The 21,071-nt window shown below is 43.1% G+C and overlaps 1 protein-coding gene across 7 annotated transcripts in view; it reads right to left on the bottom strand.

Moving 5' to 3' along the window:
- The window catches only part of NINL (ninein like), a 248,261-nt gene that overhangs the window by 81,545 nt on the left and 145,645 nt on the right, over positions 1-21,071 (bottom strand). For all 7 annotated transcript variants that reach the window (XM_077486175.1, XM_077486181.1, XM_077486177.1 and 4 more), the window contains 4 exons: positions 16,440-16,576; positions 8,474-8,614; positions 6,157-6,331; positions 4,710-4,820 (listed from right to left, as the gene is read on the bottom strand). In XM_077486175.1, the coding sequence (XP_077342301.1) occupies positions 4,710-4,820; positions 6,157-6,331; positions 8,474-8,614; positions 16,440-16,576 (564 nt within the window). The remainder of the gene's footprint in view (positions 1-4,709; positions 4,821-6,156; positions 6,332-8,473; positions 8,615-16,439; positions 16,577-21,071) is intronic.

Raw genomic sequence — 21,071 nt, 5'->3', positions numbered from 1 at the left:
TTCCTTATTGTGGATCTTGAAACAGCAGAACCACATGTTTTCAAAGTGCCCTGTGTTTCACCTGAAGTTATTTGTGGGTTTTTTATTTGCATCCCAAACTATTTTCCTGGCAGTTGTTGCTGAAATCTTTGTTGGTCTACCTGACCGTGGTTTGGTTTCAACAGAACCCCTAATTTTTCATTTCTTGATTAGATTTTGAACACTGCTGATTGGCATTATCACTTCCTTGGATATCTTTTTATATCCATTTCCTGTTTTATAAAGTTCAACTACCATTTCCGCAGATCCTTTGACAATTCTTTTGCTTTCCCCTTGACTCAGAATCCAGAAACGTCAGTGCAGCACTGGATGAAAGATGCAAGGGTCTGTCAGGAGTCCAGAAACTCATTGACCTTTTATGCACACAAAGTAATTACAAGCAAACAGATCACAGGTGAGGATTGGTTACCTTTAATAGCCATTCAAACCCCTTTGTGTCAACTTGTGTGCATGTTATCAGGACAAAATCACCAGGGTATGTAAACTTTATATCAGGGTCATTTGGTTAGTTTCTGTTGCCATTATGATTTAAAACGAGTAAACACAGTTGATTGATAATATATGGCTTCAGCTAAACACTTACGATGGGTGAAAGAAAAGTTTTTGTATTATCATTCATATTCTCTGAAAAATGGCCAAGTCAAAAATTCTGCCAGGGTATGTAAACTTATGAGCACAACTGTAATATATATATATATATATATATATATATATATATATATATATATATATATATATATATATATATATATATATATATATATATATATATATATATATATATACACACATATACATACACACACACACACACACACACAAATATACCATGTACATACGAATAATCACATGCACATACAAATACACACATATCAGAGCAAAACTCACATGCATACATATATACAAACACACACACACACACACACACACACACACACACACACACACACACACACACACACAGCACAGCACAGCACAGCAAAGCATTCAGAATGGAACAGTTGAAGTTGAACAATATAAACGGCAGAGGCAGGATCTGACATAACGCTTATCTAAGCGGTTATGCCCACTTACATTCACTGCTAAGTAAAATGAAAGTGAAGAATAGGCATGCACAGTGAATCATTTTACAACTGTGGCTCTATTCAACCCAGTGCCTTTTGATGCATTATTATCATGGTTATACAGGATTTATATAGTTCCAACAGTTTGAGTTTTCACAGCGCTTTTCAAAATGAAGGCAAACATTACAGTTACAACACAATTCAATGCAAGAGAATTCAGAAGGCCCTGCTTGTTCGAGCATACGATCTAAGAGTGAGGGTCAAGCAATACAAAAAGGTAATAACTATGGGGGATAATAAGCTGATGAAGAAAGTAAAAACACAGCTTACTAGTAGAAACAGGATAGGCTTCTCTAAACAGATTGATTTTCAGGAATCGTCTAAAAAGGTGGCTAGAGCAGGAGGTAGATGGATAGATTGGGGTAACGAGTTCTAGAGGATGGGAGAGTTTGTGATGTAGCTAGGGACAAAATTGTCTATGTTTTTTTAAGTTCTTGTTCGTATTATGAATGCCATTTTTTGGATGAGGGGAATCCAGTGGATGGATCGGCAGAGGTGTAGCAGACACTGAGCTTTTAGTAATGTGGATGAGACTGGTGGCAGCATTCATGATGGACTGAAGTAGGAATAGCCTATTTAAAGATAGGCCAATGAGGAGGGGGTTGCAGTACTCAATGTGAGAGATAACCAGGGAGCAAATTAGAAGCTTTGTGGCGTCATTGGTTAAATTGGCACATACTGTACTTTGGAGATGTTGTGGAGTTTGAGGTGGGATGATTTGCACAGCAATTGGATGTGGGGCCGAAAGGAGAGTTCAGAGTCCAGGATTAACCCTAGCACTATAGAATGAGGGGACTGACACATAGTTGTGCCATCAATCTTGACAGAGAAGTCAGGGAAAGGGGGACATGGGGGTGACATTTTATGAGCTTACATTTGGATAGTTATGGGGAACTGATGTGACATCCAAATTGATATCTCTGTTAGTAAATGAGTGATGCGTGAGGAGACTGTTGAGCTGAAGGATAAAAAGATTGGGTGAAGAGTGGGTGTCGTCAGCATAGAAATGATTTTGGAAGCCATGGGAAGCCATCAACTGACCCAGGGAAGAGAATCAAGAATAGATAGATAATAAGAGGTCCAGGGACAGAACCTTGGGGGACCCCAATGGAATAAGCAATAGGAGAGGAGGAGGTAGCGTTGTGAGCCAACTGAAGGTGTAGTGAGATACCAATGAGAATCAATGAAAAGTACAGTCATGGAGACCAAAGGCAAGGAGTTTGAGGAAAAGGGGTTTGTCAACTGTATCAAAGCCAGCAAAGAGGTCAAAGAGTAAGAATACAGAATAGTGGTGCAATACTTTGTACGTTTGAAATTAGCTATTCATAATACATTCTGATTTTACCATCTCTGTGCAATCTCCTTTACACTTATCAAACTATGTAATAGTAAGAGAAAACACCTAAACAACATTCCATTTGTATCAAATCAGGCAGGCCCATGAACTATGTAGCTGAAGGTAGATCTAAAGGAGATTGAAAAATCTGAATGTTTAGCGTATTATTACCTTAAAGGGGTTGTAAACCCTCTTTATTTATTTTTTAATTAACAAACATGTCATAACTTACCTCCACTGTGCAGTTAGTTTTGCATAGAGTGGCCCCGAACCTCCTCTTCTGGGGTCCCCAGGCAGTGCTGGTGGCTCTTTCCCACATCAAGTGTCCACGTTGGAGAAGCGCTCTCCTTGGTGGATACCCACGCAGGCGTGCTCCCGAGTCCTGCATCTGTGTCCATTCACACAGAATGCAGGACTTGGCCCCACCCCCCCATTGTTGGTTTTGATTGACACCACCAGAAGCCAATGGCTGCGCTGCTATCAATCTATCTGATCGGGATACAAGACACCAGCTACAGATGGTGTACTCGATCCCAGACAGAGGGTAACAGGTAAGTAAAATGGGGGGGCTTGCGGGCTGCAGCACTAAAAAAGGTTTTTCACCCTAATGCATAGAATGCATTAAGGTGAAAAAACATGAGGGTTTACAACCCCTTTAACCACTTAGGGACCGCCTCATGCGGATGTACGTTGGCAGAATGGCACGGCTGGGCACAAGCACGTACAGGTACGTTGCCCTTTAAGTGCCCAGCTGTGGGTCCTGAGCTCCGTGACCACGGGACCCGCAGACCCGATCGCCGCCAGTGACAGAGCTGAAGAAAGAGGAGAGGTGAGTGTAAACAAACCTCTCCCCGTGCTTCCTACTGAGGCTGTCACTGATCGTCTGTTCCCTGTTATAGGGAAAGACGATCGGTGAGGTCAGACACTAAGCCACGCCCCCCTACAGTTAAAAAAAACAAAAACACACACTTAACCCCTACACTGCCCCCTAGTGGTTAACCCCTTCACTGCCAGTGACATTTTACAGTAATCAGTGCATTTTAATTGCACCGATTGCTGTATTAATGCCAATGGTCCCAAAAATGTATGTTTTTGGGGGATATTTATTATAGAAAAATGTAAAAAATAATGTGTTTTTGTAAAAATTGTCCCTCTTTTTTTGGTTATAGCACAAAAAATAAAAACCGCAGGGGGGATCAAATACCGCCAAAAGAAAGCTCTATTTGTGGGAAAAAAGGACGCCAATTTTGTTTCGGAGCCACATCGCACGACCGTGCAATTGTCAGTTAAAGCAACACAGTGCCGAATCGCAAAAAGGGGCCTGGTCCTTTAGCTGGAAAATGGTCCGGGGCTTAAGTGGTTAAAGGCCCGCACGTAACTATAATGTTTTGCTGGAAACTGCACTAAAGACTAAGCAGGAATTTCAACAATGCACCGTACATGCAGCACACCTAAAAGGAATTGGTGTGTCACTATTTTCTGGAGAATGGACTACAACTGCAAACATTAGTAATGTGCATTAGCAATCCACTTTATTTAAAAAGCACTAAACACCATGCACCCCAAATACATTTAGCACATACAGCCATCACAATGCATACCCACTGCAGAAATGCCATCAGTGGATGAACAGGCTATCACATCTTCCTGCCCTGGTCAACGGGCTTCATTTTCCACAGTTTGTTCCAATGAGAAGCTCCACCCATTTCCTGCATGCCACTTCCCTGACCCTGTTCAAACAAAGGTCAGGTCGATGCTAGGGCACATAGGAAACAATTGTTTTCTATGTGCCCTGTTCACCCACAATGCCGGTGTGATCTATAGTGGGGTGCAGTGCAGAAAATTCAGCATGTCTGCATTTTTCTGCAGCATACTGGATGGCATCACATGTCACAGACGTGTAATGTGCCACTCTTCTGTGCAGAGACTTGACACTTCAAACAAATGAAACAAAAAAAAAGTAAGCAGCAAGATGTGCTAAAAGTTGCATCACACTGCTCCCTGCTGGACCTGACACTGTCACTAGCCTGCATGGTAAAACATATCATTTTGCAAGCTAATGTAAACCTACTATAAATTTGGTCATGGGCGAGAGAGCAGGTAAGGCTAGTTCCCATGCTCACCATTTGTGTTTCTCCCTTATAAAAGTATAATATAAGTAAGGAATTCATTGTTTTTATTAACATGCAATACTGTACAGTGGTTATTACCTTGTTTTGCAGCATTTGATCTAGACTGGTCTGTAGTTTTACCAGCTGACTATCTGATTCAGATAGCTTTCCCACAACCTCCAACATTTCCTTTTGTAACCTGCTGTTCTCCTGCAACACAAGACAGTGCTGTTATTACTATATATCCATGTGGTTTGATGCAATGTAATCTAGTTAATTAAATCCTATTACACGCTGAACAATAAATCACATTTTTAGGAGCATGTGCCAAAAGGTTTATGGCCATTTTCAAATAAATGAAAGACCAATCAGACTGAAAAAGGATGAATTACAGTACATCTCCCCAATCAGACACAGCTTGAGATTCCCCCTCCTGTCTTGTAGGCAACAGAAAATGAAAGAAAATCTCTCCCACGCGAGGGGAATTAGCCATGTAGATAGCGGTCACCAAAGAAAGTAACCCCACTGAAAGATTTACCATCTTTTCCTGTTGGCAACTCAAAATTTTGGCTTGTCCCTTACTTTCAGTCTAGTGGCAGAGTAAATCTCCCTAACAGGGATAGGCAAACCAAAAGAAAGCTATCAGAGGTTTTAAATTACACCCCTCTATCCTTAAATGAAAAAAAAAATGGACTTTTGTATGTTCAAAAGACAAAGTTACGGCCTAACAGCCCAGAAAGTTGAGGTACAGAGGCTGGATGACAAATAGCCAGAGAAATACACAATGCCCTAGTACAGCGTTTCTTAACTCCAGTCCTCAAGGCATCCCAAAAGGTAATGTTTTCCCTTATTTTGCACAGGTGATTTGATCTGTTTCGCTGCTTTAGTAATTACCACAGCCGTTTCATCTGAGGGAAATCCTGAAAACATGACCTGTTGGGGCGCCTTGAGGACTGGAGTTGAGAAACACTGCCCTAGTAGAGTCGGCTTAAATGGGAAGAGAAAGGAACTATATATCACAACTCATAGGCCTGCACAATAGCCTGTCAAATCAACTTATAAGGAGCAAATCTGGAGGTTGGGAAACCTCTTTTAGAACCATCTACAATGACAAACTGGGAATCCATCTCCCTAAAAATAGTAGTGGCAGATAGAAAAACCCTGACAGCCCTCACCACCTCCAATGAAGGAACATATTCTTGGGCTTAACCACAGCCAGACATATGGAAGGTAACAAGATAGCCATAAAAGGTGAAAAATAGCAACCACTTTGGGCAAAAATGTGGTGCATGGTCCCAAAACAACCTCGTCTTTATGCAAGATCGAATGGGCTGGCTTACAGGACAATGCCAAAACATCAGAAACCTTTCTGGCTGAAGTGATGACAAGATGGGCTTTAATCATAGTAATGTCAAGGTGATGTCACAAATAGGTTCACATGTAGTATTTTCTGTCTAGCACAGAAAATACTACATTTAAACCTAATGGTTAAAGTGAGAGTGGAAGCAATGTGTGTAAAGGTAGTAGGAATTGAAGCTTTCCATGCCTTTAAGGATAAATCCAGTTTGTGTCTGAAATAGGCCTGTTCCATCTGGTAATTAGCCAGATCAGTCTCCAGTTTTTTCTTTTGCTGATCATTCTGTTGCAGGAATTGCTCCTTCTCATTCTCCAGCTCTGATCGCATAGAAGACAAGCGCTGTCTATACTCCTGTTCCAAATCCCTTAATAAGAGAAATATATTAAATAAATAATGATTACCATATATATCCCAGCCTTAAAGTTCTAACATAGCAAAGCTTAACCGGGGGGACAAACAACTAGGCAGCTAATATTCAAAGCGCAAATATTGTAAGCGCAAAAAATAAAATTCCATATAGACGATTCTCATTATAGGAATGCTGACCAAGAAAAAATAAGTTTTGATGCATCAGTAAAATCCATTTGTTGGAATACAGTACAGGACACAGGATCTTTAGTCTTTACCACATATGCAGCTACTTTCTGCTGACTGGACACCGGTAAAAACAGAAAACTACAAACAGAAATCTCCTGTAAAACCCATCCTACTCCCAGCTAGTTCCAGTTGTGTAGCATGAAATAGGGAGATCATAAAGAACAAAGTGTACTGTATTCCAATAACTGGAATTTACTGGTAGGACATACATTTTATTTTATTAGTACAATAGAGGACTCAGGATCTTTAGGCTTTAACCACAGAGGATCCAAAAGCACAGCAAATAAAATGTCAACAGGGCTACATAACAGACTGGGTCAAAAGGGGCTTGAGAGACTCATGGAGCAGCTTGTACCACTAAGAAATTACAGCCAAACTCCAGCTAACACTTTATAAGCAGTAACAGCAATAGTTTTGTTCCTTTTGGGATGTTTTAATAAATAAAAGCTGATCACTGTAAGCAGCCATGTCAATGTTAAATGGTTTGTCTCAACCCTTTAACTGCAACTGGACTGAAACAAAACCATGGACAGTGTTGCTTCCAACAATCAGCTTTTATTTATGTAAAACATTTATCCCAAAAAGCATGACATTGTTGATGTAAGCATTAGCTGGAGTTTGGATTCAATTTGTTTAGTTTATCTAAATCTGTTAGTATACACGTCTCTCTTCTCTTCCCAAGATTAACAATGTTGTTGTCCAAAGCTGTCTCTGCTGCTTCTCCATCCAGCATGTGGGCACCATATACAGGAAGCATGGCCAGATCACCAGGTGAAAACAGGCGGAAAGGCCTAAAAATAGAAACTAAACATTTGATAATAATGATGCCATTTCAAACTAAACATTTGATAATTAATTAATTAGCAGAGGTCAGTTTCAGTTCAATTAAAAAGATCAGTAGATCTTGAGTAGATCCCGAGGCACGGGCAATTATAATTGTATGGAAACTTGAACTTTCCTGTAAATGTTAAGCTTGGCCCTAATATATTCTCCCAAACAATCCTATAAGTCAAGAGAGCAGTTAATCATATTAGGTAACCAATAGGAACGGGAGGTGGGAGTGGATAAAAGTCAGAACTAACCTCAACCTAATGGAAAAAGGTCTTAAATTGTACATACATCAGTTTGCCTATATTATTCAATATATTGACCCTTTTTCCATGCAGTTTTCCATATAAGTCACCTTTGCTTGTTTGCTATTTAGCATGTTCAGTCTGACTTGTGAAGGTTTGCGACAAGGTTACTTTAAGCGTATCTAAAGCTGCAAACATTTTTTTTTATATTGTAGGTTTCCAAGTCCTTAGATGAGAAGGCTGAATTAATTTTCTTATTTCAGGCTAAGAACATTTCAACAAGGACAGAAAAGAACTGTTGATCTTGCTAGAAATGTTGCGACATCGTCACTTCCTGTGAGTTGAAAAGAAAGCGCAAACATCCTTATTGTTGCTGTGTAAACTACTAGTCTCATCAATCCACCGTGTAATAAAGGCAGACCTGTTTGAAGTCCAGCCTGTTTAAAACCATGGACCCTTTCATAGTTACAATGGAGAAATGATTGTGGAGAGAAAGGGGTCGATTTACTAAAACTAGAGAGTGCAAAATCTGGTGCAGCTGTGCACGGTAGCCAATCAGCTTCTAACTTCAGCTTGTTCAATGAGCTTTCAAGTCGTTTTGTCAATGCTTAATTGGTTTATATGCACAGCTGAACCTGATTTTGCACTCTCCAGTCTTAGTAAATTAACCCCAAAGGGACATTCACTATGCAGGATCACCAGGTGAAAATACAGGAAAAAAAATGTTGCCGATTCATGTACATGACAATTCCAATTCTTCCATTGTTCCAATTTCTTCATTCACATGAAAGGACTTGCAGGTAAACAAGTAGCACTAGCCCCTTAGTCCAACTCACTTGATTTTGCTCTCATTAAGACTCTCCATAACAGAGTTCTGGTCATCGACCTCATCAACCAGCAGCGAGTTCCTCCTCTCTGCTCTCTCCAGGTCCTTTTTCGCTTTATCTCGCTCTTTACTAATCTGTTCAACTTGGTTACTGCAAACAAAAAAGCTATAGATCACACTCTCAATCAAATAGTATATACATTGCTAGTTGTACTAATAGAAAGGACCCTCTAAAATCCACATGAAAAACTTGACTGCTATACAAATTATGAATTGTCACAGCTGTGAAACAATAATGGCAAAACCTTAAAAAATCTCCCACATTTTCCCTAGAACTAAAAATAAGTATCAGTTGGGCTGTTTCATGAAAATTGTAGCTACATAAAATTATTTGTCATCCAAAGTAAATAACTTTTTCAGTTTTCAAGGTCTGGGCAACATATTTCTAAAGCCAGCCACAGATGATGTGATTTTCTTTCCTGCAACCACGACAAAATTGCTTGATTTCCCCATCAGCATTGACTTGGAGCTATTGTGTTCTCCCGGTGGGGGGATGGGAGCACGGGGAACCATACCCATTGGGAGAACAGTAATTATTTCCAGCGGCTATGGCTGCTGGCAATAATAGCATGCTGAAAATATGACATGCTGGCTGTACCCAAATCAATTGATGGATCGACTTGGAAACATTCAGCCAATCCACAGACAGTTTGAATCTCAGCCAGTCCCTACTGACACTGTCAAGATTCGAACCATCTATTGCCGGCTTAAATACTTATTATTGTTAACAATGGATTCTCATGATCTCTTTGTGCATCAGCTGTAGCATCGTCCGCGACCTTTTGTAATGAATTCTCCAGCAGAAAACAGAATGCTGGAGTCTGATGCCGCGTACACATGACCGTTTTTTCTGTCAGAATAAACTGATGGTCTTTCCGATGGAGTTCCGCTGAAATGGACTTGCCTACACACGATCAAACCAAAGTTCGTTCATTTAGAACGCAATGACATTCGATGGTACTAGAAAAAGGAAGTTCAATAGCCAGGAGCTGCCCTTGCGTAGTTATGCGAATAGCATACAGACAAACAGTTTTCCCGATAGCAATTGATTCCACTGGAAAGATTTAAAACATGTTCTATTTACTAGGTCCGTCAGAATAAAAAAAAAAATTCAGATGAAGCCCACACGCGATCGGAATATCCGATGAAATGATTCCGTCTGACCTTTTCTGCCGGAAAGTCCGGTTGCGTGTACGCGGCATTAGAGTGATTCTCTGAGAGGTGTGTTGGGGATAAGACATGAAGTGTACATAAAAAATGTATATGAAAAGCAGTTATCCAGTTAGACCTTCTACAGGAAAGCATATGTTCAGTCAGCACACAGGCTGCTTACACAGCATCAGGTATTCATTCTATGTATGTTGGATAACTATTGCAGAATATAGTTTTCGTTGTGCCCAGAAATCAGTTTAAACAAGTCATTTTCATTTACTTAAAAGTCTTGCTTATCTGTATTTTCATGACTGTACATAGTGTTGCAGATCCTTCCTTCTTGATTGGCCAGTGCAGAATAATGTCACTCACAGTTGCAGGTGTGCAGTCATCACAGCACACAGGCACTGTGTCAGAATGAAAACGGTTTACATTCTGTAGCGCCGGCTCCTGAAGAGCATGCGCTATGTTTTTGAAAGTTAAGGTTACACCTGAACTTCAGTTTGGTTTGGGTACAATTGTTCTAAATTTGGACCTCAGCATCAGTCTGACTGGACTATGGGATGTTCAGCCTGGCCACAAGGGGCACCGTCTCTTCTGGTGGGACTACAGTCTGGTAGGGCGCTTTAAGTTTACTCTCTCTCGGAGCCCGCCCAGTGGGAGTGTCGCTCTTGCTGTTCTTTCTGGGAGAGGGTACTTAAAGTGGTTGTAAACTCATTTTTTTAACTTTTACCTACAGGAAAGCCTATAATAAGGCTTACCTGTAGGTAAAAAAAAAATTCCCCTTGGTATGCGCCGCTGACTGCAGCGGTGCATGCACACAAGGGGATTCTCGGCCTGAAAATCCGGCAGTGGCCAACTGGCCGGAATGAAATCTCCCGCGCGCATGCGCGGGAGTGACGATATCGCGGCTCCAGTCACTCACAGCGCCAGAGCCGCGATACCCAGAAGAAACGCAGAGGGAGCATGTCGGCTCCCTCGGCGTGGATCGGCCAGATGTCGGGGCCTCGTTCTAAGGTAAGTATTTCATAATGAGCTAGTATGCGGTGCTCATTATGCCTTTTGCTTTGCAGGTGTTAAAAAATAAATAAATAGCGGGTTCTCTACCGTTTTAAGTTTCGGATGTCACGTGGTTTGGGGTTCTGGTCCAGAAGTACGTTTAGACTCCATGGTCCTGGTCCTCCTGACCAGCCCCCAGGAAGGCTATGGCCTGGGGTGGGGATCCACCCGACTTGTTGTCTCGGGCTGGCTGGCCCGAGGCAAGGAAACCAAAGGATTCCAAGGTGGTCCGGTGCCATCTCCGGTAGTTGGAGAGGCCCAGTAATTTCGTAGCCATCCAGGGGGGGGGGCTCTTCAGAAGAAGGCCACATACGGGTTGGTTTCTTAGCAAGAGCCTGGTGGGGCTGAAGTACCTAAGTGAATCCAGGCTCGTGGGTATCGCCAAGCTGGCTGAAAGATCCAGCTATCACACGAGTGTTCCACAATTTTTAGTTTCCTGAATGTTCTAAAACACCGTCTGTGGCAGAGACTTTTTCCTGAGTAAAGCACCTTGTTGGCTGCTAGGCCTTGTGAGAGAGGAACTATCCAACCTGAGTGAACATCCAGTTGCGAATGGCTATTCTCTGGATTTAGTCAAAGTAAGAAAGTCCTTCATTATTGACTTTGACACTAAGAGCACCTGAACTTCCTTCCTAACCCTCTGATCCTATTTTAAGAGACTGTTCGTTGTCTACGTTTTTTGCAAATAAAAATCCCTTTATGCGGATCTGTCGTCAGTCTCTAAAGTCACTGGGCCATCTACCATGGGAAACCCCTAGACACAAATCGAGGAGAAGAAGGTAATGGTAAGCCCAATCAAACCAGCAGCTCCTTCAGGGGTCAGTGCTACAATTCTATAAAATGACTTTAAGCATGCAAGTTCATTTTATTGCAGAAGAAACATTTTTTAGTTCAGCTTTAAGAGAACATGTGAACTCTGGGAAACAAGGTGCTTAATGTCAAAAAGCCCAAAAAAAAGGCTTACAGATTTGGTAGACTGTGCTTTCAGGAAAGGGTGGAACACAATCTTTGAGACCCTACATTGAATAATAGTCTGTTTGAATCACCTAGAAATGGTAGAACAATAAGCCAAGGATTCAGGATCCATCTGGTATGATAAAAAGAAAAATATATATTTTAAATAGAAGCTATGTTCGATAAAGCCCTTGCTGACTTATCTTAACAGGAGGTCATCTAAGTGTACCACAATGGGGATGCCACAAGAGCAGGACTAATATTGGAGCCAGCAACACCTAAAAAGTGTAGAGTGGCCAAAGTGCAGAGCCACAAACTAATAGTTTAGGGGCCACAGGCAAAAGGTCAGAAACACTGATGCTCTGGAAAAATGGGTACATAAAAGTAAAGAGATCACTGTACTAAGACAAGTGAGGTTAGTACAGCAATCTCCCCTGCTATGCTATTGTGTTCCTGCCAGAATACACTGGTTGGTGCTGATCGGATGGCGGTCGGCTGCTGGTTTGCCAGCATTCTTGTTCAACGGTAAGATAGGCTTTGGTTGGACAGGCAGCTGTACACACGGGCCAAATGTCAGCTGGTTTTTACTATACCAGCTGACATGCTCAAAATCCAGGGTTTCGACTATACCAGCTGAAATCCAAGAATAGGCAAATGCCCCCTTACTGTTTGGGAACAGGCTGTTCTGCTACAGTTATTAAGCCTTCTTCCAGAGGGCCTGAAGGGGCTCAGTAAAGATCTTCCAAGTCTGTGTACGACAGACTCTAAGGGTGGATCGGGAGACAAGCGTAGGGTGTCTCAATGTTGAATGTCTCAATTTTGAAGTCTAAGCAGTGGAGAAATAAAAAAAAGTGTTTGATAGTCGGGGGGGCCATGCAGATTAAACACTTGAAGCATAAAAGGCTCCATATTGTATATGTATCAAAAGTGCTCTGAACATATGAACAAACGTGAAGTACAAGCAAGAGATGGAGGCAGGAGGCTTTCAAGCAAACAGTCGCAGCTAAAATGTATCATTCACACCATCTGCTCAATGCATTCACTAAATAAAAGCTTTAACTACAGCAGCTTGTAGACTTTTTAAGAGATTTAGACCAGTCAGACATGGTTTGACAAGGTAGACTCACAGACAGGATTGGGTGTAAACCAGGACTCACCAGTAAAAACACATCTCTGGAAAGGGTTTCCAACTGCTTACAGTTGGTTTCCAAAGACATGTGTATCTCATACATGTAGTAACACCTGGGTCGACAGTGGAAAAAGACAATTTCTGAACAAAATCACCACAAAACAAATACCACTCTAAAGCCCCATACACACGGTCGGACTTGTACAAACTTTTCCGTGGACTTTTGTACAAAGTGTGTTGTCCACAAGTTTGTATTGCATACACACGGTCGGACTTTTTTGACAACAAACACGAACGTGGTGACGTCACAACGTACGGACGCCACTTCAAAAGAGGACGTTCAATGACTCCAGCGCCACCTTTGGTCAACTTCTGTATTGTAGTCTGATCGTTTGCAATGGTTCTGAGCATGCGTGTTTGTACCTTGTACAAAAGTCCGATGCTTTTGCATACACACGGTCGGACTTTGCTCCATCGGACTTCTGTTGTCAAAAAGTTTGTCCGTTCGCAGAGCCAACAAAAGTCCGATGAAAACAGAAAAAGTTTGTCCGATGGAGCGTACACACAGTCGGATGTTGCTCCAAAACAGCTAATTTGCATGTTTGTTGTCAAAAAGTCCGACCGTGTGTACGGGCCTTAACAATCGCTTCAGGGCAACAAACACCTAATCAGGGTGCTTCTATCTCCACCGTGGAAACGTTGGGAAGCAGGTTCAAAACAAAAGTCTTTGCAGCATTAGGTGATTAAAATGACCAGGACTGGAAACAGTGCTGACAGAAGTAATAAGTTGATCCTGTAGATTCAGAGTGGTGCACACTGCATCAACAACAGCTGAAATACTCTTCTTTAATTTTTGAGTAACAGAAAAGCCCGCAACTCCTTAGGGGTAAGCTCATCAGTCAATTATTTAAGAGTCAGAGACATTGGCCACAGAAGCAACTAACGCTACAGGTAAACCAGACACAGAATCTGCTGGAGAAGGGGCAATTTAGGTCATGCATGACCATGGTAAAAACCTTAGATGAAAGGGCAGAGGATGTCACTATACCTCAGAGAGTCACGTAAGACTTCGCTATACCTCAGAGTCACATATGACCCTGAGAATGGTATAGACACCAAGAGAAGAGGACACAGGGGCGTATCCTGAAATCAATGGGTCCATGTGAAAGATCAAAAGTGGGTCCCCAAGCATTGCAAAACAATATTTTTTTTGAAAAGTGGGTGTGGTTTAAATTGCACTAAATTGGACATGGCTTAAAGGGGGTTTTGTTAAATAAAGTCTGAGGTGACTTACATGCAGAATGTGGTAATGTTAAATAGGGAATGTACGGTGGGTAGTATGTGCAGGGAAAGGAATGTGGAGGTGGGTAGTATGTGCAGAGAGAGAATTGTGGAGTGTATGGTGGTGGGTAGTATGTGCAGGAAAGGAGTATGGCGTGTATGGTGGCAGGTAGTATAAGCAGAATGATCAGTAGTTTTTTATTTTTATACATTTTTGCAATTTTTTTTTACAAATTCTTTACATTTTTTTTTTCTTTTACAATTTAATCTAGACCTGTTGGGGGGGGGGGGGGGGGGGGGTGCTTTGGCGGGATAACCCTGACATCACCTCTTTGAAGCAGAGAAAGGAACTGATGACACAGATTCCCCAGTCCCTTTCTCTGTAGACAGAGGCTCCTGTTCATTAATAAACTGAAGCAAAGTAAACACAGTTTACAATGTTTCTGCTATGAATGGACAGCGTCAGTGACCACTGACTCTGCTCATTCAGAAAAGGATATTGTAAATGACAGGTTTACAGGCCCCTTCCTCCACCCTGACAGATCCCCGCAGCAGCTGGTGGGAGAGGAGGGAAGCCGGAAGTGCTGCGAGGGGGGGCTGGAGGAAGACACGGGGAAGAGGGGGGCTGGAGGAAGACACGGGGGAGAGAGGGGCTGGAGGAAGACACGGGGGAGAGAGGGGCTGGAGGAAGACACGGGGAGAGGGTGGCTGGAGGAAGACACGGGGGAGAGGGGGCCTGGAGGAAGACACGGGGGAGAGGGGGCCCGGAGGAAGACACGGGGGAGAGGGGGCCCGGAGGAAGACACGGGGGAGAGGGGGCCCGGAGGAAGACACGGGGGAGAGGGGGCCCGGAGGAAGACACGGGGGAGAGGGGGCCCGGAGGAAGACACGGGGGAGAGGGGGCCCGGAGGAAGACACGGGGGAGAGGGGGCCCGGAGGAAGACACGGGGGAGAGGGGGCCCAGAGGAAGACACGGGGGAGAGGGGGCCCGGAGGAAGACACGGGGGAGAGGGGGCCCGGAGGAAGACACGGGGGAGAGGGGGCCCGGAGGAAGACACGGGGGAGAGGGGGCCCGGAGGAAGACACGGGGGAGAGGGGGCCCGGAGGAAGACACGGGGGAGAGGGGGCCCGGAGGAAGACACGGGGGAGAGGGGGCCCGGAGGAAGACTCGGGGGAGAGGGGGCCTGGAGGAAGACACGGGGGAGAGGGGGGCTAGAAGAGGACACAGAGGGATAATCAGGGACTATTGATGTGGCATTGGGGCAGTTACAAGCACTGACATCCCTGTATGGCTATCAGTTAAGCAGCCGAAAGCCGCACATGGGAGAGGAGGAGAAACGGCCGTCAGCAGCTTCATTGAAAGCCATACATGCTTTCAACACCCCCCGGGGCCCATGTGCAATGAACATCCTGCACCAATGGACGATACTGAAAGATACTCAGAGAATAGCATTACGCTGGACTGCAGAGATCAACACCCTCAGTAGGCATGGGTGTAGGGGGGAACCTGATACAACAGAATTGTTCCCGTCTGTAGAATTTGCAAGCAAGCAGAAGGAAGGTGCTTTCTCAATGCTGTATGGAGGGAAAAATAGAGCTCTCTTTACCACAATACATTACACCCAACATGACATCAATGCTCAGTCCCACAGAAATTAACCATTTCTGCACCAAAACCTGGTGAGAACAGGGAATAATGACATCCAGCAACTGATGAATATGAGGTAGTTCCTAGCGCTTGGCCTGACTGGCCTACTCACTCGAAGCAAGTGCCCAAGTTTTACCAGAATTGAGTTGGAAAAAGTCCCTATGGGATAGCCCAGTGCCAGAAGATCAGGCTATTCCTGCAACTTTCAGTCCAGTAGGGTCCGGATGCAGTACTCCAAATTTCGAAGATGAGGATGACTGTGCTAGGTAGCTGCCGATTGGAGCTGAAATCTCCAATAGCAGTGAAATGTCAAAAGAAAAAGTGCTAGCAAAATATATTATTTTTTACAGCAGTAGGGCTAAAAGAACTGAACAATCAGCCTCTTAGGACACTTGCAAAAACAAGGCATGGTGGTCGTAGGAGGGGTTATCCTAGGCTGGCCTACAAATTTTAGTTTGCCAGTGTCCAATCCTCTTGAAGGCAGCAATATAACCCAGGTTCAAAAACTTCCTGTGTCCCTGTTAACGAGATTTTTGTAAAGCATATGCATACACTAATAAGAAGATTATGCTAAGAAAATTATAATAATTAAAAAAAGAATATGTTATCCTTAAAATGGGTGATATTGTTTGTGTGGTTTATTTGGGGCGTTTAATAATTTTATATGTGCTCAGTAAAGGTTTTGTTACTTACTGCTGATGGTGCAGCTCATGCTTGTAGGATGCCAATGCTGCCATATGAATTCGATTTTTCGTTGCAATCAACTCATTTTCTAAAGCAGCAGTGAGCTCCAAAAGGTTCACTTGCTCCTCTGGACTGAAATCCAAGCTCTAAGGAAAAAGGAACAAAATTATCTGTAATATTGTCATAGATTTAGCAAAAATATCTTCGGACTACAGAGGCAAAATGTAAAAATAAAAAAATACAAAATATATTGTAACATGAATGACACCCAAAACAATCAGCTGTGAACATTTTTTCCCTTAACTGTATATGTAAACGCCAAGAATGAACATCACTTACTTACAACCTTGTGTTATTTCTGCTTAACTAGTGCCAACAAAAAAAGTATCATTTTAGAAATGTGAAACTTTCCTGTATTCTGTGCAGCCTAGAATTTCTGTGTTATCCAAACGGATCTGTTTAGCCCTCCTAGCTCATATCTTGGACTATGAAAAAATCTGTGTCTACATTGGAGAAATAGAGAATGGAGGGCTTGAGTAGTTTAAGAAGACATCTAGGCTGGGCTGACTACTCTGCTGTCTATTGTCAGCTCACAATAGGACTTAGAACTAAATGCATTTCTGGCAGATCAATAAACATTTTTCTATACTTGTAGAGTCTGTAAACATTAAAAACATGTACATATTGCAGAAATCGACAGCACATGCTTTTTTTCCCCTTATATGAACTTTAAAATCAACCAAGGCTTAGGCTGGCCAAACATGGAGCAAATTTCTTTCCTGCAACCCGTGAAATGCACTAGATTCCTCCATCAACAGAGAGCGTTGATGCGGGAATCCCTCCAGCTGAGCCATTGTCTTTCCCCGGAGGAGGGAGCGGGGTGGGCGAAGCTGTCCCCACTGGGAGAAGACAGTGATTATTGCTAGTGGCTATAGCAGCCGCTAGCGATATTTGAAAAAGAATCCAGTAGGCTGGTTTCTACCCAAGTGGATTAATTGATCAACTTGAACTTGATCATTCAGTCTGCCCATTAACAGTCTGAATTTCGGACAGTTCCTGCTGAATCGGCCGAGATAGGAACCGTATATGGCTGGTCCTTGATGTGATCTGTACAGAATGTATGTCATACAATATTAAAAAAGTAGGTACATCCAATTATCCAGCTATCAGAAAACCAACCCTTAGTCCCATATATGCTTCTGTTTCAAATGTTTTTATTAAATATTTGAAAAGTAAAGACCAAACAGTATAAAGCAGAGCAGTGGACAATCCTCGCTAAGGTCTGTACCTTCAAAAACCTGCATACATAATATAAAGACACATGTAATAAAAGGATCAGATGTAAAAAAGCCATGGCAGAGAAGAGAAACTGACCATGGTCTCCCCTATAATACCCCACTAGGAGGGAGATCACATTTATGAAAAAAAAAAGCTACTTAAATTTATCCCCATAATGCCCTAAGGAATGAATAAAGGTCATCACAGAGAGGGCTTGTCTGGTCCGCCTGTGGTCTATATAGGAATTATGAAATTTAGCACATCATAAGCGTGTGTCCTCTCCAAAGAGATCTTTAGATTGAGAAGACAATTAGCTTATATTAAAAAATTCAAATGATCTCTCCATTGTCATACTACTTTATAGTCATTTATGGGGGATACTACTCCCCAGGGCCATCTTTAAGGCAGGGAAAAGGGCCAGCTGCCCTGGGCCGTCATTGTTGTGGGGCCGAAAGCAGCTGCCTCATACTTGCCAACTATCTCAGTTTAAATTCCCTTGTCCCTTGAAATTTTAGCCTTGTGTTGCGTCCCGATATCTCAGTGTGAAGTGCTGGTACTAATGCTGCCCAGCTCTGCCCTATTGTTGTGTACAGATGACTCACCTGCAGACCCTGTGTTTACATGTAAATAACTGGGAATTCATATGTAAATAGCAGCGGCATTCGAAAGTAAATAGATGTGGCTGGCGGCATTTATATGTAAATAAAGGTGGGATTCATATGTATATCATGCCCCCTGCAGTGAGGAGATGATGTGCTGTAACCTCTAGCAATCAACCAATGAGCAGTATTACTGTACAGTAATCTCTAGCAACCAGTTAACAAGCAGAAATCATTTGCTGCAACCTCTAGCAAATAATCAGTGAGCCGCAATGTGTGTTATGACCTCCAGCAACCAGTCAATAAGCAGTAATGATATGCTGTAACCGCTGGCAACCAATCACAATTGCTGCCTTATCTGATACAGTAAACTGATTTTAAGTCTAGCTGCTATTTATTGTATGTCTCAGAGCAGGTGGAGAGTGAAATTGCATGGGCCCCCCCCCCCCCCAAGAAAAACATTTCTGCCCAGGGTCCAATCAATATTCAAGATGGCCCTGCTATTCCCCGTTACTAACAACTTGCTGAACATTGGTAAGATAGGGTGAAAAGAAGAGGGGGGGGTGCAGACCAGTCACAGGGCCACCGGTGGGAATAAGAGAAAAGAATGAGTAAAGGAAGAAGAAAAAGAGAAGGCGAGTCTGTCCGGAGATCTAGCATCAAGCGTTCCTGAAGTCAACACTGTATGGTTGGTACCTGAAAGTAGACAAGCCACGGGGACCATATTTTATCAAAAATGGGCTGTTTGTCTCGCAGGAAGCTCACTATTTTTTCCTTTAACATAATCCATGTGAGTTTACATTTAATTAAAGCTATGTCTAAAGCTGGGCTTTTCCAAGCAGTCGCAATAGTGATTTTGGCTGCTAGAAATATATAGTATATTAGGGTCTGTGTGCGTCTTGGTACACTTTCAACTGGTTTGTTTAGTAGGGCAATGCTTGCTTCTTTTCTAATATTAACCATTGTGACTGCAGAAATAAAGGAATGTAACCTCATCCAAAAACGGCACACTTTGGGACAAGTCCACCATGTGTGCAGAACCGTACCTATCTGGCCATAACTCCTAAAGCAGGAGGCCGTTGAGCCCCAGTACATTTTTGAAAAACGCTCCAGGATCAAGTACCATCTGGCATGTATCTTATAGCCAGCCTCGATCAGAGCAACCTTTAAAATTCCTTTAGGAATGTGTGTGCTCCATTTACGGCAATCCTCCACCTCAGGGGCTATGCCTTGATCCCTCTCCCACACCGACTGGAAGATAAACTACTGGGAAGGTTGGAAAATAATTTATACGGCATGGAAATCCTCCCCCCATCCCCCGCAAAGAGGCACCCTGCATGCACCTATTCTCGAACATGGTACGTACTGCCAGATTGGAGATGTTTTCCAGTAAAGTTCTGGAGATGGAGAATGTGCTGTAAGTGAAAATTCTCACAGTTTTAAATCCACTGCAAGTGGGGAGCAGACTTGGGCCTCAAGAGACACCCAGTCTGGCCTATAGTGTTTACTATGGAGTTGCCACAATTGTGACAGTTGCGCCGCAACATAGTATTTTCCAAAAGCTAGTACTCCCAAACCCAGTGGTGGCCTGATCATAGGGGGTGCACGTTAGTTAACTAACTGTTAACTTTTAAATTATTGACCTGAAACAAATCTGCACATCAAGAAAGTTGGAAAAGTGTCAGAGGCCCTATCTCCATGCTTGTACCAGCACAGTTATTTAGTGCATTGAAACAATGTGGTTGATTATTGTAGACATGTGCGATTTACAGTGTGCAGAATCCAGACATGTGCCATTTACAGTGTACAGACATGTGCCATTTACAGTGTGCAAACTGCAGACATGTGCCATTTACAGTGTGCAAACTGCAGACATGTACCATTTACAGTGTGCAAACTGCAGACATGTGCAATTTACAGTGTGCAGAATGCAGTTGACTTAACCACTTGCTTACTGGGCACTTAAACCCCCCTCAGTCCCAGACCAATTTTCAGCTTTCAGCGCTGATGCACTTTGAATGACAATTGCGCGGGCATACAACACTGTACCCAAATGAAATTTTTATCATTTTTTTCCCACAAATAGAGCTTTCTTTTGGTGGTATTTAGTTACAGCTCGGAGTTTTATTTTTTGCTAAACAAACAAAAAAAGATGCAAAAAAAAAAAAAAAAAAAATCATGTTTTAATAGTTTGTTATAAAATTTTGCAAACGGGTCATTTTTCTCCTTCATTGAAGTGCGCTGATAAGGCGGCACTGATAGGCTGCATTGGTGGGCACTGATGGGCTGCATTGGTGGGCACTGATAGGCTGCATTGGTGGGCACTGATAGGCTGCACTGGTGGGCACTGATAGGCATAGTTAAGGCGGCACTAATAGGCACAGATAAGGCGGCACCGATGGGCACAGATAAGGCGGCACTGATGGGCAAAGATGGGCACGGATGGGTGGCACGGATAAGTGGCACGGATGGGCACTGATAGGTACCACAGATAGATGGGACTGATGGGCACTGATAGGTGGCACTGATAGGTGGCTCTGATAGGTGGCACTGCTGGGCACTGATGGGCGGCACTGCTGGGCACTGATGGGCGGCACTGCTGGGCACTGATGGGCGGCACTGGGGTGCAGCACCTTTGAGGCAGATTGGGTGGCACTGTGGGTGGCACTGTGGGTGGCACTGTGGGGTGGCACTGTGGGGTGGCACTGTGGGGTGGCACTGTGGGCATTATGGGCACAGACGGGGGGCACTTACTTTTACTTTG

Source organism: Lithobates pipiens, unplaced genomic scaffold, assembly GCF_037356315.1.
Source record: "Lithobates pipiens isolate NorthernLeopardFrog02 unplaced genomic scaffold, aLitPip1_a1.2 Scaffold_18, whole genome shotgun sequence".
Classification (NCBI taxonomy): Eukaryota; Metazoa; Chordata; class Amphibia; order Anura; family Ranidae; genus Lithobates; species Lithobates pipiens.
Note: the sequence above shows the minus strand (reverse complement) of the source record. Positions and strands in the feature narration are given on the sequence as shown.